At 43.8% G+C, this 27157-nt stretch overlaps 2 protein-coding genes across 2 annotated transcripts; one reads left to right on the plus strand and one right to left on the minus strand.

Annotated features, from left to right (window-relative positions):
• Window positions 1-1330: 1330 nt before the first annotated feature.
• On the minus strand, window positions 1331-2458 carry LOC127343431 (probable glutathione S-transferase GSTU6). Its single transcript, XM_051369562.2, has 2 exons — window positions 2008-2458; window positions 1331-1925 (listed from the first exon to the last, which is right to left on the minus strand). The coding sequence occupies exons 1-2, from the start codon at window positions 2338-2340 to the stop codon at window positions 1548-1550; spliced, it is 711 nt and encodes a 236-aa protein (XP_051225522.1). The 5' UTR covers window positions 2341-2458; the 3' UTR covers window positions 1331-1547.
• Window positions 2459-8001: 5543 nt separating this feature from the next.
• Window positions 8002-10805, plus strand: LOC127343432 (fatty acyl-CoA reductase 1). The gene is made up of 10 exons (XM_051369564.2): window positions 8002-8205; window positions 8303-8406; window positions 8685-8884; window positions 8967-9067; window positions 9173-9365; window positions 9458-9619; window positions 9693-9774; window positions 9854-10120; window positions 10245-10372; window positions 10458-10805. Exons 1-10 carry the CDS (start codon window positions 8112-8114, stop codon window positions 10606-10608), a joined length of 1482 nt encoding a protein of 493 aa, XP_051225524.1. The 5' UTR covers window positions 8002-8111; the 3' UTR covers window positions 10609-10805.
• Window positions 10806-27157: the final 16352 nt, after the last annotated feature.

Genomic DNA, 27157 nt, shown 5'->3' on the forward strand with positions numbered 1-27157 from the left:
GGTATCGCTACCTAGAGGGAAACTTTTGCAAAGGGAGTATCCTTCCGTGGTTCGTACAACACCTCAACACGTGTCACACCCTCCACGACCAGCAAAACCCACGCGGCCCGCGAGCGATTCCAGGTTAAGTACGACTCCACGCACATGCACGCCCGCGCGGCGAACGAACGAGTACAGCAGCGCATGCGACGAAAACACGCGCGCGTAGGTAGCTAGCGAGCGATGCTAGCTCTATCGATGGAGTACAACGCATGCATCAACGCACCTACATACCATCGTTTTCACGTACCCATGCATGCATTGATCCCTAGTGAAAAAACATGTCAAAAACAATATTAAGTATAAGTACCAGAACACGAGTACAATTACATGTATAGCACGAGTACAGTTCTGAATATAGCACGAGTATAGTTCAGTGCACCACACGAGTACAATAACAAATACGGGTACAGTTAGGTATAACACGCGAGTACAGTACATACAACACACGAGTACAGTTACGTGTACCACACGAGTACAGTCGTGCACACGAACGAGTACAGGTACAGTCGTGCATATGAAACAGGTACTGTCGCACACACGAGTAAGTACAGTCGCGTACACGAGCGAGTACATATACAGTCACCCACATAAGACAGGTACAATCGCGCAGAGTAAGTACAGTCGCGCACACGAACAAGTACATGTACAGTCACGCACACGGGTAAAGGAAAAAATGCATCAAATACATTCAAAACAGAAGTACTTATCAGTTCATGCACGAGTACAGTTAGATACACACCACGAGTACAACCATAGCAGTATAGGAAGTACGGAAAAATAATATTTCGAAACCTATCAACATGGGATATAGTTTTAAAAATCTCGACGAGAGGATCTCAAAAGTGGAAACGGTTCGTAATTTGGACTTACGGTTCTCAAGATATTTCATTTTGAAAAAACGAATCTACGAAAAAAGGGAAAAACCCAGCCTCCCCTGTCTTCTCTCTCCTCCCTCATCCCCACCTTGCTTCCCCTTGCGACACGTGACGAGCAGGGAGACCACTTCCCAGAGATTTCCTGCAACCACAGCGCGCCACTTGTCGCGTGCGGAGTGAGTTGTCTTCCCTTCGCGAAGGTCGGTCTTTTTCTAACAATTTCGCTTATGTACCATGTATAGTTCATCCGGTGTAAAAGTAGTGGGCCTTTTTGGTCGGCCCTGCCCAGGAAATAACAGACCTTAAATTTATACAGGCTGCTCTTTCTGAATCCTGTAAAAAAAGTTGCTCTTTCAGAAAAAAATGAAAAAAAGGTGACATGGTTGCTCGACGGAGATTCCGTGACACAAAAATTGCCGACTGGGTAAATTATGTCATCAGCGTGGTGTTTATTCCATTGAAAACATTTGATCGTTTCAATCTCTTTTACTGAACAAAATAACATCTGAACAGACTGACAGGGCCTCACTGTTTGCTTTCTTTATCCAACACAAACGACATCTCTCAACAGAGAATAGCTATTTCTTCCAGTGCAGTCTCACTGACAAAGTATATCGCGATCAATCGCAATCAGCTAGAACCAGCCGGTGCAGCCAGTTTAGCCAGAAACCACTTGTAGTGCTCCATGATCTTCCCGGCTTCGGGCATCACCTCCGCGACGGCGTCCACGGCCAAGAACCGCTCCGCCCAGGCCGCCAAGCCCGGGAATTTCTCCCCGTCCAGAAGATTGGTGCCGGCCAACTCGTCCACCACCCTGATCCACACCAGGAAGCTCCCGAGCGCGAGGTCCACGATGCCGACCTCGTCGCCGCCAAAGAAGTCCTTCCCCTTTGAGCACTCCTTGAACGCTCGCTCCAGCGTCTCCACCTGCGGGACCACGTTCTTGAACGCCTCTGCTCTCTGCTCCGCCGTCGTCGACCTGAACAGCGCCCTCCACGACTGGAAAAACTGCAGCAAAACCTCGAAGATTCAGCAAAGGCTTTGATCGATGAACTGAACAATCAGAGCAAAGACTGTGATTTATATATACGGTGTTGTTGACGTAGGTTGCCCAGAAGCGTGCGGTGGCGCGGTCGTAGGGGTCGGCGGGGAGGAGGGGCGGCCCGGTCTTGGGCCAGGCCTCGTCGACGTACTCGAGGACGACGAGCGACTCGCACACCGGCCTGCCGTCGTGGATCAGCACGGGCACCTTCTTGTGCACCGGGTTGGACCTCAACAGGAGGTCGCTCTTGCGCTGGAGGTCCTCCTCGATGTACTCGTAGCTCAGGCCCTTTATCTGCAGCGCCACTTTGACGCGGATCACAAAGGGGCTCATCCACGCGCCCAGCAGCTGCAGCTTGCCTGCTTCCTCTCCTCCCGCCATTGCAGAGCTTTCAGAGTTCAGTCTCGGTGTCGCGCGTGTTTTCTTGGTCGACTCCGTGCTTCTGTGGTGATTCGGTTGCTTAGCTTGACTAATAGATTTGTTTAGCTCGTCAACATGGAAATGTTGAGTTTGTGGATGCCTCGGTGTCGTCGTTTGATCGTTTGAAAGAGGCGCCACGATTGTCAGTCGTCAGTGCTGTCGTATGTTCAGGAAAGGGGGCGGCAACCGGCAAGTGTAGTAGCTGTGGACGAGCGTTGGTCAAACAAGTCTTGTCAGAGCATGTGTAACAGGTAACATATTTTTTCGCCTTAAAACATGAGTAGATGATCCTATATTTACTTTTCGCCCGTTGAAAACTCGGTCGAGCTAGCAGATCCGTATTTTCACCCCGTAAAATAGAATATTACGAGGTGAGGATATGGGGTCTGCTAGCTCGGACGAGTTTTTAACCCCCTCAAAACAAGGTTTTTTGACAAATTGGATATTAGAACCAACACAATATTTACATAAAATAAATGTTTTACATCACAAAATGCATGCAATCCAAACGGCCAAGCATCCCCGGCCACCTCCCTCTTTTCATTGATCTCCATGAGTCTTTTTGTATCTTCCTCATTTGGAGCTCGGAGATACGTCTCTCCATACAACTTGATCACCATCTTGGCAAACATACGCACGCAATCCGTGGTTGTTTGTACACCAATGCGAAGGTACTCATCGGTATAATCTGCCGGTATACCGTATGCAATCACCCTCATGCGGCAGATATTTTTTGATATGAGCTAAATCCCATGACTTGGGCAGCATTTCTTCTTTGCTTGAAATAATCGCAATTAGCCTCGCAATCTCTGACTATTCTCTCGAACAAAGTCCTACGCATTCGGTACCTTCTACGGAAGAGGCGGGGAGGATAGGTCGGTACCTCGGAAAAATAATCTTGCATCAGCTATTCGTGACCGAGTGCACGGTTCCGCGGAATGCACATACGCCACATCACAGATCCTTTCCGCTGATCCAACAGCTTGGCGCGGTCCTCCATGTGCTTCATGCCGAACAGGAGAAGCATCAACTCCGTCTCGTCATCGTTGAGCACCTCGTCGAGGTCCGAATCGTCGGAATCTGACGAGGACCAATCGGTCGACGAATCGTCCAAATCCGCCATGTGCACATCCTCCGAAGCCATCTACCACGGTGAAGCATACATCAGCCCCAAACACGTCCATTTTACCGGCGAGAACGAAGAAGAACGCGGCGGAACACTCACCGGCGAAAACAGCGGAGAAGACCGCGGCGGGGGTGCGGCGGCGCGTGCGGAGGGACGCGGATCTTCGGCGGGGGTGCGGCGGGTGTCGACGCAGCTCGGCGCGGCTCGGCGGGCGGCGGAGGGGCGCGAATCTGACGGATTCTGGCGGCGGCGCGCGGGTGGCTACGGCGGCGCGCGGGGGAAAACGGGTGGGGAGAACTGAAATGTCCGTGCGCGGTTTCGGAAATGTGATACTGGTTTGGCCCTCTATCCCCGCTCCCACCCCGCACAAGTAGGGGGCGAAGACCCGTCCCGTAATCGAAAACAGCAAAATTCGGAGCGGGGACCATTTTTACGGGGCCTGCTAGACGGCCGGGTAGAACCGAAACCCGTATTCCGGCGGTTATTATACGGGTTTGGTCCTTTTAAGGGGTATGTTAGACATGCTCTCAGCAGGAGAAAATTGCTTATTACCCTTCACAAGCGCTCAGTATGTTGAGATTTCATCGAACACACACCAATTTGCTTATCTGCCAGACTGCCACCTCACAGACATAGCATGAAGGACGCTGGAAAGTACTCCCTCTATTCACTAAAAAGACGCTTTAGATATTTTTAGAGCAGACTAAATACAAACTGAAATAAGTAAACATATACACTAAATGTAGATTAGATAGAAACTAAAGTGAGTGAATACACAAAAGAGCTTAAACGTCTTCTAAAACAACTATCTTCACTCTAGGGTAGAACCTTCATTAGATCCCTCGTACCGGGGCGCGCTACACTTGGACGAACAAGCGCCTTAATCCGGTTAGGTGTGTGCTGGATAGGGTTCTCATCGCACCTGAGTTGGACCCTCACTTCCCGCTGTGCTCCCTGGTGGCCGAAACCAGCTTGGGCTCAGATCATACTCCGTTGATTTTGGATTCGGGCCAAGATGTTCAGTGTTCTAGTAATAGATTCTTCTTTGAATCTGGGTGGTTGGAATTACCGTTGTTCTCAGATATGTTTGCTGCTATTTGGGGTGAGCTTGCCGCCAAGGCTCGAGGAAGGGATGTCCTCGACTGGTGGAACTTCATGAGTGGAGGCGTGAGGAAAAAGCTAAAGGGCTGGAATGCTAACCGGAAAGTCGAGGCTAACGCCGCCAAGTCGGCGCTCTTACAGCAGATCAAAGGTCTGGACGAGAAAGCAGACTCAGTGGGGCTAGATGGTGAGGAATGGGCATTCCGTTATCACCTTGAAGAACAAATCCTCGCCATTTTTAGAGTCGAAGAAGAGTACTGGAGACAAAGGGGGAGAATGAGATGGATGCTCCAGGGAGACTCCAACACGGCGTATTTTCATGCGGTCGCCAACGGTAGACGCAGGAAGTGCTGTATTTTGAGATTTCTTACGGACAATGGCCCGATTTCTGACAAGAGACAGATCCAGGAACACATCTACGACTTCTATCGCCGGCTCCTGGGTTCAAATGATACAAGGGTGTGATCTTTGGACCCAAGGGCTTGGGTGGCGGCGGCCAGAGTCTCCCCTCAGGAGAATGAGGATATCTTGCGCACTCTCTCTCAAGAAGACCTGGATAGTCTGGTGCAGGAGATGAAATCGGACACGGCTCCAGGACCAGATGGCCTTCCCGTTCAATTCTTCAAGAAATTTTGGCCTCTGATTAGGATGGGAGTCCTGCACATTGTCAATGATTTTCTGCTGGGAAGGATCGACATTTCCAGGCTCAATCTCGGGGTCCTGTCTCTGATTCCTAAGGTCGAGGGAGCTGACCGCATCACTCAGTTTCGGCCTATCGCGCTTATCAACGTGATCTTCAAGATGGTTTCAAAGGCAATGGCCACCAAACCGGACCCAATTGCTAATAGGGTGATTAGCCCGAATCAAACTACGTTCATCAAAGGCAGGTTCATCCTGGATGGGGTCCTGGCTTTGCACGAAGTGGTATATGAGATTAAAATCAGAAGGGAGGCTTGTATCCTGCTAAAACTGGACTTTGAAAAAGCGTATGATAGGGTCAATTGGGATTTTCTCAGGGAGGTACTTAGATGCAAAGGTTTTGACTCCGGGGCTGTGCATCGGATGCAGCTTGTATCTGGTGGATAGACAGCTATTTCCATCAATGGCGAAGTTGGCCCGTTCTTCAGGAATAAGAGGGGAGTCCGGCAAGGGGACCCGCTCTCCCCTCTTCTTTTCAACTTCATGGCTAAAGCTCTCTCTGTTATTCTGACTAAGGACAACTCTGCTGGACACATAGCGGGGGTTGTGTCACACTTGATTCCGGGGGGAATCACTCACCTTCAATATGCTGACGACACTATTATCATGATCCAGGATAATGAGCAGCAACTGATTAACCTCAAGTTCATCCTTATGTGCTTCGAGGACATGTCAGGCCTAAAGATCAACTATCATAAATCTGAGGTGATTGTCATGGGGAGATCACCAGATCGGCAACAGAGGGTGGCAGACCAGTCAAATTGCAAATTGGGGGAGTTTCCATTCATTTACCTCTGGCTCCCTATTTCGGATAGAGCGCTGACCATGGAACAATGGTTGTTCCTCGTCAGAAAGCTGGCTGCCAAAGTGGAACCTTGGTGGGGCAAATTCATGTCGTCGGGAGGACGGCTGATTCTGTCCAACGCTTGCCTTGCCAATCTTCCTACGTATGCGATGTGCCTGTTCTTGCTATAAGACGGCATCCATGCCAAATTTGATTCTCACAGAGCTCGCTTCTACTGGGAAGGGGTGGGCCCTAAGAGGAAATTTCACCTGGTCAATTGGCCTGCAGTTTGCAGACCTAAGGCCTGTTAGGCCTGGGGATTGTCAACTCCAGGCTGATGAACGCCACCCTTATGATGAAATGGGTCTGGAAGATGTATCAGGACGGCAACCAACTGTGGAGACAGCTGATCAATGCAAAATACAACAACTCAGACGACATCTTCTCGGCATCTGGACAGCGGGGCTCCCAGTTTTGACACAGTATTCACAAAATAAAGCATCTGTTCAAGTTAGGCGCCCAACACTCCATAAGGAATGGTCGCCGCACTAAGTTTTGGATGGATCGATGGGTGGGGGAAGCACCGCTTAAAGATAGGTTCCCAGGTTTATTCAATGTTGCTTCTGCGCAAATGGATTCCGTGGCTCAGGTGTGTGGCTCCAATGAGCCGCTGAGATTTCGAAGACAGTTGGATCAGGTACTGGCCACAGCCCATGAAGAGCTACAATCCCTGATCGATTCGACTGTGCTTGTTGAAGGTCCAGACAAGGTGGCCTGACGCTTCGAGAGTGATGGGAATTTCTCTGTTAAATCCTTGTATGCGCGACTGTCACAAGGGGCGACAATGGCGCATTTCAAGGACGTGTGGGCGGCTAAAGTTCCCCTTAAGATCCGCATCTTTGCGTGGCAGCTAGTGCTCGATCGTCTTCCTTCTAGTGCTAACATCCTGTCGAGACATGGCCCGGGCAACGACAATTGCGCTCTCTGCGGGGAAAGAGAGACGGCGGACCACATTTTCTTTTCTTGTCCTTTGGCCGTGTTCACCTGGAGTGTTCTCAGACACATCCTTCAGTGCAGCTGGTGCCCTGCCTCCTTCCCGCAATTCTTTGCGATTCTCGTCAATTTCGCGGGCCGGGCACGTAGAACGATTTGGTGCTTTTTCCTGGCACAATCTTGGGCGCTTTGGCTTATCAGAAACAAGCTAACTATGGAGTCTAAGCTTATTAGACACCCTGCTGACATAATCTTTAAAACCTTGTTTTGCTTGGAGCAGTGGCTCATCCTGGCGAAACCCAGGGACCGTCCCTGGCTTAGGTGGCTGATCTCAGAGGTCAGATGGGTACACGCTCTCCATCTCCCGGACGACAACTGATGCTGCATCTTCCTTCTTCATCCCAGGGGGCGGATGACGATGTTGCACCTTCTTTCTGGCTCTCGGTCTGTTAGGGGAGGCCGACCCCAGTTTACTTGCAGTTTCTTCTTTCCTTGGCTAAGCTGTATGCCGCAGCATGTACTGAATATCTGTGAACCTGTGGGGCTTTATTAATTTAAAGTCGGGCACCTAGTGCCTTTTATCTAAAAAAGGGTAGAACCTCCATTTCGAAAATAAATCAGTGTGTTTCTAAATATAAAACGTTTTGAAAGTTTAACGGAGGGAGTACTTGTTTAGTAAAATCCCTGAACACTACTGTCAAAAAAAAAGGATCCTTCAGCTATTTTTCAGATGAGCTTGCTAAAAGCAAAACCCTAGTACTGTCGCTCATGTATAAAGAGTCGTTTTAGACGGCTCTTATATTGCAGTTAATACTCATTTCGTTGGAAGTTGGATGTTGGGAGTGAATTTCGTTGTACGTCCGCAGTCCGCTATTAAGATCTGAAGAAAACGCACGTCCGGTATTGCTGCCTTGTTCCATTTGCCCTCTGAAATATGGTGGAGGATCTATTAATACGTCCTACTTTCTTCCCTAATAAATACATGAAGAATTCCTCTGTGTGAGTGTGTGACACTGCACACTATCGGAAATGATCGGCGAAATGGATGCACCAGGTAGTATCGTACGATATTTCAGGGGCAAGAATATCCTGATCACCGGTTCAAATGGGTTCCTAGGAAAAGGTAGGTGTTGATCTATAAAGTCAGTAAGAGTATCAGTGTCAGTATAGCTTGTGCTTGTGGTGCGTGATACTCGTTTTGGTGTTTGATCTCTGTACAGTGCTTGTTGAGAAGATACTTAGGGCTCAGCCTGGCGTGAAGAAGATCTTCCTCTTGGTTCGAGCCACCGATGATGGATCTGCGAAGCGTCGGATCCAGACTGAGGTAAAGTATTTGTTTCGTCAAACTTTTCATTTCTTCAACAACACTCATATAACACTCCGACGTAGAAGGAAAGCATTTGCACAAGTCTCATGCTTAGCATTTATTCTGAGAAATAATTCCCCCTTAAAAGTAATTTACAACCATGTACGACAGTTCAAGAAGTAAACCAAACATGGAAAAGTAACTTCACAAACATGGACAAGTTTATATAACTCAAGTAGGATTCGTCTTGTGGTAATATTCACCTGAAAGTGCAAACACTACTTTGTTATCTTCAGGTGATAGGGAAGGAGATCTTTCAAGTTTTGAAAGAAAAGCATGGCAATAATTTTGAACAATTCATTGGAAATAAATTATACCCTTTGGCGGGAGACATAATGTATGAGAATTTTGGGCTACACAACGTCCAATTGAAAGAGCTGACAGACGATATAGACATCATTGTCAATGGAGCTGCTACTACAAAATACTACGAAAGGTTCCGCTGGTTCTTGAATCCTAGACTTTTCGGTTACATTTATGCTGTCAAAATAATTGGTCAAAGTGTGATGGGCTTGCAGATATGACGTGGCTTTTGACACGAATGTCTTGGGAGCAAAGTATGTATGCGCATTTGCCAAGAAGTGTGCTAAGCTAAAGATGTTGCTTCATGTTTCAACTGGTGCGATGTAATAGAATTGCATATGATTATGTTCGCTGCATTATTCATATTTGTTTATTAAGCTATTCTTGTTCTAAATTCTGAGAAGTTAATGGCCTTGAGCAGCTTATGTAGCTGTTGAACAAGAGGGATTAATACCAGAGAAACCATTCCTGATGGGTGAGACACAAAGAGAAGGCACACACTTGGACATCGAATCCGAGCTAAATCTGATCAAAGATACCCTGATAGAACTGAACACTAATTCTTCTTCAGAAAATACAGAGAGGGGAGCCATGAAGGAACTTGGCCTCAAGAGGTTAGATAAAAAGAGGAAAAAGAACACGTCTAAACCTTTCTGAACCACTAGTAACACCACGAACCTGACACGTTTGCTACACATGAATCAAGGGCTAGGCAGTTCGGGTGGCCAAATACATACGTTTTTACCAAGGCAATGGGCGAGATGGTGCTGGGGCACCTGAGAGGCGACCTTCCGGTTGTCATCGTTCGGCCTAGCATCATAACCAGCCTCCTGAAGGAGCCATTGCCTGGATGGATGGAAGGAATCAGGTGACCAAGATCAAACTTCAGTTTCTTGTTTCTCCAAGTGATCACTGATTTTTTTTTTCATCTTCTTCTTCAGAACAATCGACCCGGTGATCATCGGTTACGCCAAGCAGGCCTTGAAATTCTTCCTAGTCGACCCCAATACCATAATGGACGTGGTGAGTTTCACATTCAAAACATGAAAGAAAAACTTGATCGGCTGTGCAAACTCACAACTAAAGTTCGGAGTTTGGACAGATTCCAGGGGACATGGTGGTGAACGCTATGATGGTGGCCATGGCCGCGCACTCGGAGGAACAAGCGCAGACCATCTACCACGTGACATCTTCGCTGCGCAACCCGGCGTCCTACACGATTCTCCAGGAGACGGCCCACCGCTACTTCATTGACAACCCGCCGCGAGGGAAGAACGGCAAGCCCATCCAGCTGAACAAGATGTACTTCTTTAGCACGGTCGCCTGGCTCCGCGTGTACATGGTCATCAAGTACAAACTCCCTCTTGAGGTTTGACTGTGATCTGTGTTTATCGCTTGCCACTTCAGGTTGCAAGAAAACATTGTTTTCGCAGACGATCGTCGCGACAATGAGCTTATGTTTCTGTTATGGACTTATGGCTGGACTTGGACAGATCCTTCGCCTGGTGAACATTGTGCTCTGTGGTGTTTTCTCGCGGCTCTACGACGAACACAGCAGAAAATACATATTGGCCGTGAAACTGATCGAGCTCTACGCACCTTACACCTTATTCAAAGGATGGTAAGCTTGCTACCTGGAAGAACGAAACGAAATATTTTGCCTTTCCAAGAAACGCTTTTGACCTGATATTCTACATGTTGTGAAGCTTTGACAACATGAACCTTGAGAGGCTGAGGATGGCGATGGAGCAAAATAACGATGGAGAACATTACTTTGATTTCGATCCCAAAACAATCGACTGGGACGACTATTTCTACAGGGTCCACATTCCCGGTGTGCTCAAGTATCTGGCGTGACTGAGCTACATCAAACCGGTTAAATTTTCAACGCAAGTGCCTAGCTACAAAATAAGATGCAATACCTGTTACACCACTCTCGCGAGTATGCTTGAAGAAATAGTTATCCATGTTGTACAAGTGTAATTGATATATTCTTCAACTAATTTAATGTGGACACGTGTCTAATTGGTGCTACAGTGTAGCATTTTCAATGAGAGCTCCTCCGATCCCACAAAGAGAGAGCACGCACAATGAATGCAGATTATGCCACTTCATCGATGATAGCATCGTATTAATAGAAAACTTTAAATATTAAAAATGATTTAGCACCTAAACTATTGATCCTTTTAGGATTTCCTCTTCACTGCTTAGTTTCTATCAAGGGATACAAAACAGTATACTTGTTTTACGTTCGATGCATTTTTTTGCATCGGTTGCTATTTATATATACCATGTTTGCCATAATAACAACAACAATTGTCAAGATAACAATGCATAATAATTTTATTCAAGTTTCTACGGATTGCAAAGTTATGCAGAGCTAGAGAGTGAATATTTCTAGTGTTTTCAATAACTAACATATGGTATCATGCACATAAAAGTAGCATCATGCAGCCTTGCATTGATTTAGAATAACAAATCGTGGCAAGTAGGTAGTTTCTAATCTGGCAAAGTAGTGATAACAAGTTGGCAATTGTGCACGTAAAATAAGTTGTCAAAACACGTCAAGATGGTATTTACTTTTGAAGCTTTCATTGCAACTAAACCAAAAGTGAGAACAGAACTTCAATCGAATTAACAATTCAAGATATAAAAGTTTTCAAAAATTTCAAATCAAAGAAATCTTTGATGATGTGGTGATTTTGTATAGTAGCACGTTTCATTGCATCATGTAGGAGAGAAGAAAATTTATTGTATACATGTAGGATAGAAAATTTAGTACACCAATTCATATATGTTTTGCTTACACTTTGTTGTACTTTTACATGATTTTCGGTACTAACCTATTAACAAGATGCCACAGTGCTAGTTCCCTGTTTTCTACTGTTTTTTTGTATTTCAGAAAAGTTGTACACGAAATATTCTCGGGATTGTGCGAAACAAAAGCAGAAGTCAATATTTTACCGAAACAAAGATGAAGTCCGGAGGGGGACGAAGAGGCGCCACAGGGCGGCAGACCACCCCACGACGCGGCCTGGGTGTGGCCCGCGCCCAGGGGTGGTGTGGCCCCCCTGGCACCCCACCGACCTAAATCCTCCGCCTATTTAGGCACGACATCGGGAAAACCTTGGATACCCGAGCCTCCATCCACGAAAAGTTCCGTCGTGGCCGCCATCGCATAACCCATCTCGGGGGGTTCTGAAGTTCTTCCCGGCACCCTGCCGAAGGGGGAAATCATCGCCGGAGGCATCTACATCGTCATGCCGGCCTACGAAGTGATGTGTGAGTAGTTCATCCCTGGACTATGGGTCCATAGCAGTAGCTAGATGGTGTTCTTCTCCAATTTATGCTTCGTGTATAGATCTTGTGAGCTGCCCTACATGATCAAGATCATCCTTATGTAATCCTACACGTTGTGTTTGCTGGGATCCGATTAATATTGTATACTATGTTGAGATCGATTATATATTCATGTCATATGTTATTTGTGATCTTGGATGCTCTCCGTTGCTAGTAGATACTCTGGTCAAGTAGATGCTTGTGACTCCAAGAGGGGGTATTTATGCTCGATAGTAGGTTCATGCCTCTAGTTTTCTGGAAGAGTGACAATAACTTCTATGATTGTAGATGTGATGTTGCTACTAGGGACAGAACAACAATGTTTTATCCGAGGGTAATTCTATTGTTTACATTACACACAATGCTTAATGCAATTATATGTTGCTTGCAACTTAATACTGAAAGGGGTGCGGATGCTAACTGGAAGGTGGATTTTTAGTCATAGGCACAGTTGGATTACGGTCTATGTATCATGTTGTAATGCCGAAACGAATCTCATAGTAATCATCTTGTCATGTATGGTCGATATTCTGTCAATTGCCCAACTGTAATTTGTTCACCCAACATGCTATTTATCTTTATGGAGAGACGCCTCTAGTGTAGTGTGGACCCCGGTCCCTTTTCTTTTACATTGATAAATTCAACCACTGCAATCATGTTCTCTTTACTTACTGCAAATATCTCTTTCCACTCGATACTTCTAATTCCTTTGTGTTCAGCAAACCGGTGAGATTGATAACTTCACTGCAAGTTGGGGCAAAGTACTTTGGTTTTGTTGTGCCCAGGTTCCACGTTGTTGCTAACGTCGGTAGTGCGCCTTGCCACTAGTCAGCTAGCAACACCTTCAGAAGTCACGCATTTCTCCTACTGGTTGATTAAACATTGGTTTTTTACTAAGGGAAAACTTGCTGATGTGCTCATCACACCTTCCTCTTGGGGTTTTCCAACCGCTTCCACAACAACTACCAACAGGATTATCTGGCACCATCACCGGAGCCATCAGAGCGCTTGCCGTAATATGGTCGCTTTGACTATGTAGAAATGAAAAAGTTTTTAATGATAAAAATTGTTCTCTCTTGCAGGTTATCTACAGATGTACCAGTACTCTACGTTCATGGTCTGCCCTACAAAAGGTGGCAAATCGTGACCTGTTTATGAAGGTCTATACACGCATGGAGGCTACTGTGAGGGATATTTTTTCCAACATGGGTGGCAGCATAATCTACGAATCGGGCCACTAGTGGTTACATAGGCGCTTGCACAGTTGCTCAATATTGATATGTACAACGTGTTGAATATATATATAAGCAAATATCCATATAAAATAATCCGTACAAGTAATTGATAAATCATGACTATGAAAATAACAAATAAACTAATCATGCATACTAGTAAGGTAGATGAACAGATCACATCTAAACAAGACAAACTGATCGCATCTATCGCATAAACTAGAAGAAGAAACTCTAACAGAAACTGAAAGAGAAACGACAAGATCACATACTTCACAGCAGCATCGTGTCGCCCATGTTGAGGTTGCCGAAGAAGTCGCTGAGGTCCGGAAAGAAGTTGTCGGTGTGGAGGAACTCGTCGTCCGATGACGACGTCGTGATTCCAGTAGTCGCGTAGGAGCGCTCCCCAAAAACCTGATTGCCCCTCACCCGTACAGGTTCATAAGAGGCAGGGTTCCGGAGGCCTACTGTCCCGGCAGTCGGTGCACGCCGATGGACGGGATGAGGAAGATGAAAGCGGCGGCGCAATGAACTGGAAACAGGTAGTCACGTATGCGTCTCAGAGAGGCGGCTAGGGTTGCGCAGGGTCTTATGTAGTGCAGTTCGGGAAGATCGTGGGGCGCGTCCCACGTACGAGACCACGATCCAGAAATACCGGAACGAAACGGCTGTGTTAACGCGTCCGTTAATGACTCGTAATTGCATAATTAATTTTCCCGAACAACAAAAAGATAAGCTCGGCTCGGTGAGATTCCCGCAACCCATGGCGCGTCGTGACGAGGCGAGGCGTGGCGGACGGCGGAGGAGGAGTGCGCGAGGGCTCTCTCTCTTCTCACTCACTCACTAGGACTAGAACGGCCCACCTTATATACCACTCCAACTCTCTCCCAACTAGCAATGTGGGACTAAACTTTAGCCCCACTAGTGCTGCCACTGATTTTTGGAATGGGCCATGTGAGTTTCAGAATTTGATAATGGGCCATGGGCCAAAGGTCAAATGCCCAAAAATTCAAGCAATCCCCCACAAAATCTCATTGGCATATCACATCAATAATTTTCCATAATATTGTTTTATATACAGGTATGTCGTGGAGACTGTTAAGTTGAACTTCCACTTAAAGCTTCATATTACACTAGATTGCAACTTGGATAGTGGACTATGCCTTGAACTACAAGTTTTCTGCGCATGAACTTCATACAAAGCCTAGACCGATACTAGGCTGCCGCGAGGCTTCCTCACGGTTTGGAGCTTATACGTCATCCTCTAGGGCCTTTCATGAGTTTACGAGAGAGCACCCAACTCTCATAGATTGCGACGTTTAACAATCAGACTCATATAGGTGTGTTCTTCAAAAGATGTTCTGCAGGATAACATCTCTGCTATAATAAGCCACTTAGAACACATTAAAATAATTATCAACCTGCAATGCAGATTAGGAGAGTATTGCATCTTACAGAGTGGTAAAATTGCTATAGGGGTATATACTCTCCTCCCAGCTGACCAACAGCTTGTCTCCCAGCTCTAATTCACGGGATCTCCGATCACATAGAGTGGGTTACCACCGTGGGCAGCTCATACTGTGGGTCTCATACCCATCTCCCTCGATGCATTTTCTATCACATTTCGTGATAGTCCCTTTGTGAAGGGGTATGCCAGGTTTCTAGGCGTATGGATATAATCCAACGCTATAACTCCGGATTTTCTCATTTTCCTGACAGTTTTCAGTCTCCTCTTCACATGCCTTGATGACTTCATATTATCCTTAGAACTGTTTACTTTGACGATCACAGTTTGATTATCACAATTCATAGGAATAGTGGGTATTGGTTTCTCAACCACATGTAAGTCCATCAAGAGCTCACGAAGCCACTCTGCTTCAACAGTGGCTGTGTCTAATGCTGTGAGCTCTGCTTCCATAGTAGACCTTGTAATGATGGTCTGCTTGCAAGACTTCCAGAAAACAGCGCCACCTCCAAGTGTAAACAAATAACCACTTGTGGCCTTAGTCTCATCAGCTTCAGATATCCAATTTGCATCACTATAACCCTCAAGTACTCTTGGATACCCAGTATAGTGAATGACATAACTCGCAGTGCCTTTCAAATAGCGCAAAACTCTCTCAAGAGCATGCCAATGAACATCTCCAGGTCTAGACACAAAACGGCTGAGTTTACTTACAACAAAGGAGATGTCATGCCTCGTGGCGCTGGCTAAATACATAAGTGAGCCAATGATCTGCGAATATCGCAATTGATCTCTACCAATTATTTTATTCTTACGAATTATCACGCTAGGATCATAAGGCGTTGGAGAAGATTTGCAGTCGCTATACCCGAAACGACTTAGGATCTTTTCCACATAGTGGGACTGAAGCTATGTAATCCCACCATCGTAATCCTTCAACAGCTTGATGTTTAAGATCACATCAGCTACTCCCAAGTCCTTCATCTCAAAACAACGAGATAGGAACTCCTTGACCTCCTTAATCACAGTAAGGTTGGTCCCAAATATCAACATGTCATCGACATAGAGACAAAGAATAACTCCCTCGCCCCCACCATGGCGATAGTATACACACTTGTCAGCTTCATTTACAACAAAGCCTTCAACGGTTAAAGTTCTTTCAAACTTCCCATGCCACTGCTTAGGCGCTTGCTTAAGCCCATACAAAGACTTCAGTAATTTACACACCTTTTCTTCTTGACCATCTACTACAAATCCATCAGGCTGCTCCATATAAATTTCCTCTTCAAGCTCTCCATTTAGGAAAGCAGTCTTAACATCCATTTGATGAACGAGAAGACCATGTGAGGCAGCCAAGGATAGTAGCACTAAAATGGTGGTTAATCTGGCACCAGGTGAGTATGTATCAAAGAAATCTTCACCTTCTTTCTGGGTATAACCCTTGGGCACAAGACTTGCCTTGTACTTTTCAATAGTACCATCAGGCCTAAGCTTTTTCTTGAACACCCATTTACATCCTACAGGTTTGCACCCATAAGGACGATCAGTAATTTCCCACGTTCCATTGGCTAAGATGGAATCCATCTCGCTACGAACAGCTTCCTTCCAGTAGTCAGTATCCAGAGATGCATATGCTTCTGAAATAGAAGTGGGAGTGTCATCCACGAGGTACACAATGTAATCATGTCCAAAGGACTTTGCAGTCCTCTGTCTCTTGATTATTTTGGGAGCTTCATTGTCATCCTCCACAGGATTACCAAAGTGTTCTATAGCCATGGTAGGTTCAGAAAATAATTCGTGAGTAAATGAACTGGGCATCTCCTGAATTGATGAGCAAGACGTTTCTTTCATAGGAAATATGTCCTCAAAGAAAGTCGCATCATTCGACTCCATAGTTGTACCAACATGCATGTCAGATACCTCAGATTTTACTATCAAAAATCTATAGCCAATGCTATGAAATGCATATCCCAGAAGAACACAATCCACGATTTTTGGTCCAAGCTTGCGCTTCTTGGGTATCGGCACATTTACTTTCGCCATACAGCCCCAAGATCGTATGTAAGAGAGTTTCAACCTTTTCCTTTCCCATTCCTCAAAAGGGGTAATGGTTTTGTTCTTTGTGGGGACACGGTTTAGGACATGTCATGCAGTCAATATCGCCTCCCCCACCATGCCTTGGATAGACCCGATGTATCTAATATGGGGTTAACCAAATCAGTTAGAGTACGATTCTTTCTTTCGGCCACTCCATTTGAATGAGGTGAGTAATGAGGCGTCCTCTCATGGATAATGCCATGTTCCGCACAAAAATAATCAAACTCGTTGGAAAATACTCTCCACCACGATCAGACCTTAGCCGCTTGATATTTTGATCAAGTTAGTTTTCTGCTTCAGCTTTAAAGATTTTGAAGTGATTAAAAGCTTCATCTTTACATTTCATGAGGTACACATAACAATATCGAGTAGAGTCATCAATTAAAGTAATGAAGTATCTTTTCCCTCCTTTTGTTAATTCACCATTCATTTCACAAAGATCTGAATGTATAAGCTCCAGCGGTGCCAAATCTCTTGCCTCCACAGTCTTGTGAGACTTACGTGGTTGCTTAGCTTGCACACATACTTGGCACTTGGATTTCTTGATAATAGCAAATTTCAGAATTATATTCACATTCGCTAGCCGCGTCATGCATCCAAAATTAATATGACAAAGTCGTGAATGCCAAATATCGGACTCACTATCATTGCAAACATGATTAATAATTTGAGTACATAAGTCTAACAAAGATAAGCGGAACAAGCCTCTGCACACATAACCCTTTCCAACAAATTGTACACACTTGGAAATTACAACTTTATTGGACTCAAAAACCAACTTAAAACCATCTCGACATAAAAGTGTTTCGCTAACGAGATTCTTATTAATGGAGGGAACGTGCTTCACATTCTTCAGCTGGATGGTTTTTCCCGAAGTAAACTTCAGATCCACCATACCAACACCACGAACAGAAACACGTGAGCCGTTTCCCATCAACATGGAGAAAGTCCTTGCGGCCTGATAAGAAGAAAACATAGAAACATCAGAACATACATGTGTATTGGCTCCGGTGTCTATCCACCAATCAGGAGAATTACATACTGAAAGGACAGTAGGAGAAATACCGTACCCAACGTCCTTCATCTCAGTACCAATGCCAATAACAACATTTGCGGACCTGCCGCTGTTCCCACGTCGATCATGGCATTTTGGGCAATCAGGAGCCCAATGTCTAGGAGCGCCACAAACATGGCAATTCCCTTTCTTCTTATAAGGAGTCCTCCTCTTGAAGTTGGTTGAGTTGGAGGCTTTATTCTTCTCGCCAAACTTTCCTTTTCCATTGTTCTTATTCTTAGACTTGTGAGATTGGAAGTTCTTCTTCTGTACCACATGGGCACTAGAACCTCCCTCAAAACTACGACCATGTGTGTCCTTTGCTCTCGTCTTCTCTTCCACATGAAGCGAGCCAATGAGATCCGAAACGGAAAACTCTTGTCTCTTATGTTTTAGAGAAGTAGAAAAGTTCCTCCATGAAGGAGAAAGCTTGGCAATAATGCCACCGCCACAAATTTGTCCGGTAAGATACACTTAAACTGCTCGAGTTCTTTGGCAAGGGACTGAATCTCATGAGCCTGCTGATACGTCTCCAACGTATCGATAATTTCTTATGTTCCATGCTACTTTATTGATGATACACATATGTTTTATACACACTTTATATCATTTTTATGCATTTTCCGGCACTAACCTATTAACAAGATGCCGAAGAGCCAGTTGCTGTTTTCTGCTGTTTTTGGTTTCAGAAATCCTAGTAAGGAAATATTCTCGGAATTGGACGAAATCAACGCCCAGGATCTTATTTTTCCACGAAGCTTCCAGAAGTCCGAAAGGGAAACGAAGTGGGGCAACGAGGCGGCGACATGCCAGGGCGGCGCGGCCCAGCCCCTGGCCGCGCGGCCCTGTTGTGTGGGTCCCTCGCGTCGCCCCTAAACCTACCCTTCCGCCTATAAGAAGCCTTCTTCGATAATAACTCCAGTACCGAGAGCCATGATACGGAAAACCTTCCAGAGACGCCGCCGCCGCCAATCCCATCTCGGGGGATTCAGGAGATCGCCTCCGGCACCCTGCCGGAGAGGGGAATCATCTCCCGGAGGACTCTTCACCGCCATGGTCGCCTCCGGAGTGATGTGTGAGTAGTTCACCCCTGGACTATGGGTCCATAGCAGTAGCTTGATGGTTGTCTTCTCCTCATTATGCTGTCATTGTCGATCTTGTGAGATGCCTAACATGATCAAGATTATATATTTGTAATGCTACATGTTGCGTTTGTTGGGATCCGATGAATATGGAATGCTATGTTATGTTGATTATCAATCTATCATCAATGTGTTGTTTATGATCTTGCATGCTCTCCGTTATTAGTAGAGGCTCTGGCCAAGTCGTTACTTGTAACTCCAAGAGGGAGTATTTATGCTCGATAGTGGGTTCATGCCTCCATTAAATCCGGGACAGTGACAGAAAGTTCTAAGGTTGTGGATGTGCTGTTGCCACTAGGGATAAAACATCAATGCTATGTCTAAGGATATTTGTGTTGATTACATTACGCACCATACTTAATGCAATTGTCTATTGTTTGCAACTTAATACTGGAAGGGGTTCGGATGATAACCTGAAGGTGGACTTTTTAGGCATAGATGCATGCTGGATAGCGGTCTACGTACTTTGTCGTAATGCCCAATTAAATCTCACACTACTCATCATAATATGTATGTGCATTGTCATGCCATCTTTATTTTTCAATTGCCCAACTGTAATTTGTTCACCCAACATGCTATTTCTTATGGGAGAGACACCACTAGTGAACTGTGGACCCCGGTCCATTCTTTTACATCGAATACAATCTACTGCAATTCTCGCTCTACTGTTCTTTGCAAACATCATCATCCACACTATACATCTAATTTTTTGTTACAGCAAGCCGGTGAGATTGACAACCTCACTGTCACGTTGGGGCAAAGTATTTTGGTTGTGTTGTGCAGGTTCCACGTTGGCGCCGGAATCCCTGGTGTTGCGCCGCACTACACTTCGCCGCCATCAACCTTCAACGTGCTTCTTGGCTCCTACTGGTTCGATAAACCTTGGTTTCTTACTGAGGGAAAACTTGCCGCTGTACGCATCACACCTTCCTCTTGGGGTTCCCAACGGACGCGTGCTGTACGCGTATCAAGCACATTTTCTGGCGCCGTTACCGGGGAGATCAAGACACGCTGCAAGGGGAGTCTCCACTTCCAATCTCTTTACTTTGTTTTTGTCTTGCTTCATTTTATTTACTATTTTGTTTGCTGCATTATATCAAAATACAAAAAAATAGTTACTTGCTCTACTTTATTTACTATCTTGTTTGCGTTCCCATTATTAAAAACACAAAAAATTAGTTACTTGCATTTACTTTACTTATTTCATCATGTTTCCTCCTAAGTTTACTCTTAAAGATATACCGGTAGGACAAGGGTCTATCATTGGAAGAGATAATATAGAAGAATTTTTCACCCATGTTAGCATGGATGAAGATTTTGAAGATATACCCTTGGTAAAAACTGTCCCTACTTATGAAAGTGCCTCTGCTTGTTAGGTACACATGTTAGAAACTAGATTTATTAATCTCAATCCCATAATACAACATATGTTTCTTACACTTTCTGATATGGAGATGGGAGAAAAGAGATATTTTGTTTTAAAAGTCCTTGTTAGAGAATTTGAAGAGGTAGCTAAAGAAGCTAGAAAAGTGTTTATTAAGCATAAGAGGCTTGGTTTGTTCACCGATTTTAAGAAAACACTTGAAAAGATGGACATGGATAGAATAAGGTACACTAATAATGTTAATGATGGTGGGGAGATTAAAGTAACGATACCTAGTAAGCTCCTAGGAATGCATGAAGCTCTAGAAAATAACTATGCTTGGCTTGTTCCTGAAAATTTGTTTGATGAGAATAGCAAGCCTAAGACTAATGAAAAGGGAGCCTCTGAAACTTACATATAGAAGATACAATGCATAGTTGAGGAAACTACAAACCCCGCTGTTGATGCATCATCTCTTGATAACACTTGATTCACACTTTCTGCGCCTAGCTGAAAGGCATTAAAGAAAAGCGCTTATGGGAGACAACCCATGATTTTACTTCTGCACTTTTATTTTATATTTGAGTCTTGGAAGTTGTTACTACTGTAGCAACCTCTCCTTATCTTTATTTTATTGCATTGTTGTGCCAAGTAAAGTCTTTGATAGTAAGGTTCATACTAGATTTGGATTACTGCGCAGAAACAGATTTCTTGCTGTCACGAATTTGAGCAGTATTCTCTGTAGGTAACTCAGAAAAATCTGCCAATTTACGTGAGTGATCCTCAGATATGTAGGCAACTTTCATTCAATTTGAGCAAGTCTGGTGCACCTAAAAAATTCGTCTTTACGGACTGTTTTGTTTTGACAGATTCTGCCTTTTATTTCGCATTGCCTGTTTTGCTATGCTTGATGGATTTCTTTATTCCATTAACTTTCAGTAGCTTTGTGCAATGTCCATAAGTGTTAATAATGATTATGTCACCTCTGAACATGTGAATTTTGATTATGCACTAACCCTCTAATGAGTTGTTTTGAGTTTGGTGTGGAGGAAGTTTTCAAGGATCAAGAGAGGAGGATGATACAATATGATCAAGGAGAGTGAAAGCTCTAAGCTTGGGGATGCCCCCGGTGGTTCATCCCTGCATATTTCAAGAAGATTCAAGCATCTAAGCTTGGGGATGCCCAAGTCATCCCCTTCTTCATCAACAATATTATCAGGTTCCTCTAGTGAAACTATATTTTTATTCCATCACATCTTATGTGCTTTACTTGGAGCGTCTGTTTGTTTTTGTTTTTGTTTTGTTTGAATAAAATTGGATCCTAGCATTCATTGTGTGGGAGAGAGACATGCTCCGCTGTTGCATATGAACATATATGTTCTTGGCTTTACTCATAATGTTCATGGCGAAGGTTGAAACTGCTTCGTTAATTGTTATATGGTTGGAAATAGGAAATGCTACATGTGGTAATTGGTATAATGTCTTGAATAATGAGATACTTGGCAATTGTTGTGCTCATGTTTAAGCTCTTGCACCTATTAACAAGATGCCGAAGAGTCAGTTGCTGTTTTCTCCTGTTTTTGGTTTCAGAAATCCTAGTAAGGAAATATTCTCGGAATTGGACGAAATCAACGCCCAGGATCTTATTTTTCCACGAAGCTTCCAGAAGTACGAAAGGGAAACGAAGTGGGGCAACGAGGCGGCGACACGCCAGGGCGGCGCGGCCCAGCCCCTGGCCGCGCGGCCCTGTTGTGTGGGTCCCTCGCGTCGCCCCTAAACCTACCCTTCCGCCTATAAGAAGCCTTCGTCGATAATAACTCCAGTACCGAGAGCCACGATACGGAAAACCTTCCAGAGACGCCGCCGCCGCCAATCCCATCTCGGGGGATTCAGGAGATCGCCTCCGGCACCCTGCCGGAGAGGGGAATCATCTCCCGGAGGACTCTTCACCGCCATGGTCGCCTCCGGAGTGATGTGTGAGTAGTTCACCCCTGGACTAGCAGTAGCTAGATGGTTGTCTTCTCCTCATTATGCTATCATTGTCGATCTTGTGAGCTGCCTAACATGATCAAGATTATATATTTGTAATGCTACATGTTGCGTTTGTTGGAATCCGATGAATATGGAATGCTATGTTATGTTGATTATCAATCTATCATCAATGTGTTGTTTATGATCTTGCATGCTCTCCGTTATTAGTAGAGGCTCTGGCCAAGTCGTTACTTGTAACTCCAAGAGGGAGTATTTATGCTCGATAGTGGGTTCATGCCTCCATTAAATCTGGGACAGTGATAGAAAGTTCTAAGGTTGTGGATGTGTTGTTGCCACTAGGGATAAAACATCAATGCTATGTCTAAGGATATTTGTGTTGATTACATTACGCACCATACTTAATGCAATTGTCTGTTGTTTGCAACTTAATACTGGAAGGGGTTCGGATGATAACCTGAAGGTGGACTTTTTAGGCATAGATGCATGCTGGATAGCGGTCTATGTACTTTGTCGTAATGCCCAATTAAATCTCACACTACTCATCATAATATGTATGTGCATTGTCATGCCATCTTTATTTTTCAATTGCCCAACTGTAATTTGTTCACCCAACATGCTATTTCTTATGGGAGAGACACCACTAGTGAACTGTGGACCCCGGTCTATTCTTTTACATCGAATACAATCTACTGCAATTCTCGCTCTACTGTTCTTTGCAAACATCATCATCCACACTATACATCTAATTCTTTGTTACAGCAAGCCGGTGAGATTGACAACCTCACTGTCACGTTGGGGCAAAGTATTTTGGTTGTGTTGTGCAGGTTCCACGTTGGCGCTGGAATCCCTGGTGTTGCGCCGCACTACACTTCGCCGCCATCAACCTTGAACGTGCTTCTTGGCTCCTACTGGTTCGATAAACCTTTGTTTCTTGCTGAGGGAAAACTTGCCGCTGTACGCATCACACCTTCCTCTTGGGGTTCCCAACGGACGCGTGTTGTACGCGTATCAAGCACATTTTCTGGCGCCGTTGCCGGGGAGATCAAGACACGCTGCAAGGGGAGTCTCCACTTCCAATCTCTTTACTTTGTTTTTGTCTTGCTTCATTTTATTTACTATTTTGTTTGCTGCATTATATCAAAATACAAAAAAATAGTTACTTGCTCTACTTTATTTACTATCTTGTTTGCGTTCTCATTATTAAAAACACAAAAAATTAGTTACTTGCATTTACTTTACTTATTTCATCATGTTTCCTCCTAAGTTTACTCTTAAAGATATACCGGTAGGACAAGGGTCTATCATTGGAAGAGATAATATAGAAGAATTTTTCACCCATGTTAGCATGGATGAAGATTTTGAAAATATACCCTTGGTAAAAACTGTCCCTACTTATGAAAGTGCCTCTGCTTGTTAGGTACACATGTTAGAAACTAGATTTATTAATCTCAATCCCATAATACAACATATGTTTCTTACACTTTCTGATATGGAGATGGGAGAAAAGAGATATTTTGTTTTAAAAGTCCTTGTTAGAGAATTTGAAGAGGTAGCTAAAGAAGCTAGAAAAGTGTTTATTAAGCATAAGAGGCTTGGTTTGTTCACCGATTTTAAGAAAACACTTGAAAAGATGGACATGGATAGAATAAGGTACACTAATAATGTTAATGATGGTGGGGAGATTAAAGTAACGATACCTAGTAAGCTCCTAGGAATGCATGAAGCTCTAGAAAATAACTATGCTTGGCTTGTTCCTGAAAATTTGTTTGATGAGAATAACAAGCCTAAGACTAATGAAAAGGGAGCCTCTGAAACTTACATATACAAGATACAATGCATAGTTGAGGAAACTACAAACCCCGCTGTTGATGCATTATCTCTTGATAACACTTGATTCACACTTTCTGCGCCTAGCTGAAAGGCGTTAAAGAAAAGCACTTATGGGAGACAACCCATGATTTTACTTCTGCACTTTTATTTTATATTTGAGTCTTGGAAGTTGTTACTACTATAGCAACCTCTCCTTATCTTTATTTTATTGCATTGTTGTGCCAAGTAAAGTCTTTGATAGTAAGGTTCATACTAGATTTGGATTACTGCGCAGAAACAGATTTCTTGCTGTCACGAATTTGAGCAGTATTCTCTGTAGGTAACTCAGAAAAATCTGCCAATTTACGTGAGTGATCCTCAGATATGTAGGCAACTTTCATTCAATTTGAGCAAGTCTGGTGCACCTAAAAAATTCGTCTTTACGGACTGTTTTGTTTTGACAGATTCTGCCTTTTATTTTGCATTGCCTGTTTTGCTATGCTTGATGGATTTCTTTATTCCATTAACTTTCAGTAGCTTTGTGCAATGTCCATAAGTGTTAAGAATGATTATGTCACCTCTGAACATGTGAATTTTGATTATGCACTAACCCTCTAATGAGTTGTTTTGAGTTTGGTGTGGAGGAAGTTTTCAAGGATCAAGAGAGGAGGATGATACAATATGATCAAGGAGAGTGAAAGCTCTAAGCTTGGGGATGCCCCCGGTGGTTCATCCCTGCATATTTCAAGAAGACTCAAGCATCTAAGCTTGGGGATGCCCAAGTCACCCCCTTCTTCATCGACAATATTATCAGGTTCCTCTAGTGAAACTATATTTTTATTCCATCACATCTTATGTGCTTTACTTGGAGCGTCTGTTTGTTTTTGTTTTTGTTTTGTTTGAATAAAATTGGATCCTAGCATTCATTGTGTGGGAGGGAGACACGCTCCGCTGTTGCATATGAATATATATGTTCTTGGCTTTACTCATAATGTTCATGGCGAAGGTTGAAACTGCTTCGTTAATTGTTATATGGTTGGAAACATGAAATGCTACATGTGGTAATTGGTATAATGTCTTGAATAATGAGATACTTGGCAATTGTTGTGCTCATGTTTAAGCTCTTGCATCATATACTTTGCACCTATTAGTGAAGAAATACATAGAGCTTGCTAAAATTTGGTTTGCATGATTGGTCTCTCTAGAGTCTAGATATTTTCTAGTAAGGGTTTGAACAACAAGGAAGACAGTGTATAGTCTTATAATGTTTGCAATATGTTCTTATGTGAGTTTTGCCGTACCAGTTCATACTTGTGTTTGCTTCAAACAACCTTGCTAGCCTAAGCCTTGTATTGAGAGGGATTACTTCTCGTGCATCCAAAATCCTTGAGCCAAAAACTATGCCATTTGTGTCCACCATACCTACCTACTACATGGTATTTCTCCGCCATTCCAAAGTAAATTGCTTGAGTGCTACCTTTAAAATTCTATTCTTTGTCTTTGCAATATATAGCTCATGGGAAAAATAGCCTAAAAACTATTGTGGTATTGAATATGTACTTATGTATATTATTTCCTAATAAGTTACTTGTTGAGCGATAACCATGTTCCTGGGGACGCCATCAATTATCTTTGTTGAATATCATGTGAGTTGCTATGCATGTTCGTCTTGTCTGAAGTAAGGGAGATTTATCATGATCATATGGTTTGAGTATGCATATTGTTAGAAAAGAACATTGGGCCGCTAACTAAAGCCATGATCCATGGTGGAAGTTTCAGTTTGGACAATCAATCATCAATCTCTTATGAGAATATTAATTGTTGTTGAATGCTTATGCATTAAAGAGGAGTCCATTATCTGTTGTCTATGTTGTCCCGGTATGGATGTCTAAGTTGAGAATAATCAAAAGCGAGAAATCCAATGCGAACTTTCTCCTTAGACCTTTGTACATGCGGCATAGACGTACCCCTTTGTGACACTTGGTTAAAACATATGCTATGCAATGATAATCCATGTAAATCCAAGCTAATTAGGACAAGGTGCGGGCACTATTGGTATACTATGCATGAGGCTTGCAACTTGTAGGATATCTTATACATACCACATATGCTTTATTACTACCGTTGACGAAAATGTTTCTTGTTTTCAAAATAAAAGCTCTAGCACAAATATAGCAATCCATGCTTCCCTCTGCGAAGGGCCTTTCTTCTACTTTTATGTTGAGTCAGTTTACCCACTTCTTCCATCTTAGAAGCAAACACTTGTGTTAACTGTGCATTGATTCTTACATGTTTACCTATTACACTTGTTATATTACTTTATGTTGACAACTATCCATGAGATATACATGTTACAAGTTGAAAGCAACCGCTGAAACTTAATCTTCCTTTGTGTTGCTTCAATGCCTTTACTTTGAATTTATTGCTTTATGAGTTAACTCTTATGCAAGACTTATTGATGCTTGTCTCGAAAGTACTATTCATGAAAAGTCTTTGCTATATGGTTCAATTGTTTACTCATTGTCTTTACCATTGCTTCGAATCGCTGCATTCATCTCATGTGCTTTACAATAGTATTGATCAAGATTATGATAGCATGTCACTTCAGAAATTATCTTTGTTATCGTTTACCTACTCGGGGACGAGTAGGAACTAAGCTTGGGGATGCTGATACGTCTCCAACGTATCGATAATTTCTTATGTTCCATGCTACTTTATTGATGATACACACATGTTTCATACACATTTTATGTCATTTTTATGCATTTTCCGGCACTAACCTATTAACAAGATGCCGAAGAGCCAGTTGCTGTTTTCTGCTGTTTTTGGTTTCAGAAATCCTAGTAAGGAAATATTCTCGGAATTGGACGAAATCAACGCACATGATCTTATTTTTCCACGAAGCTTCCAGAA

This window comes from Lolium perenne, chromosome 3 (assembly GCF_019359855.2).
Source record: "Lolium perenne isolate Kyuss_39 chromosome 3, Kyuss_2.0, whole genome shotgun sequence".
Lineage (NCBI taxonomy): Eukaryota > Viridiplantae > Streptophyta > Magnoliopsida > Poales > Poaceae > Lolium > Lolium perenne.

What these genes read in the sequence shown, in the direction of transcription:
- LOC127343431 (XM_051369562.2), bottom strand. Translation starts at nt 2,340, where the DNA reads ATGGCGGGAGGAGAGGAAGCAGGCAAGCTGCAGCTGCTGGGCGCGTGG. An exon ending in CAACCTACGTCAACAACACC is followed by an intron (nt 1,926 to 2,007) that starts GTATATATAAAT and finishes GTTTTGCTGCAG; the next exon opens with TTTTTCCAGTCGTGGAGGGC.
- LOC127343432 (XM_051369564.2), top strand. Translation starts at nt 8,112, where the DNA reads ATGATCGGCGAAATGGATGCACCAGGTAGTATCGTACGATATTTCAGG. An exon ending in AAATGGGTTCCTAGGAAAAG is followed by an intron (nt 8,206 to 8,302) that starts GTAGGTGTTGAT and finishes ATCTCTGTACAG; the next exon opens with TGCTTGTTGAGAAGATACTT. An exon ending in ACTACAAAATACTACGAAAG is followed by an intron (nt 8,885 to 8,966) that starts GTTCCGCTGGTT and finishes ATGGGCTTGCAG; the next exon opens with ATATGACGTGGCTTTTGACA.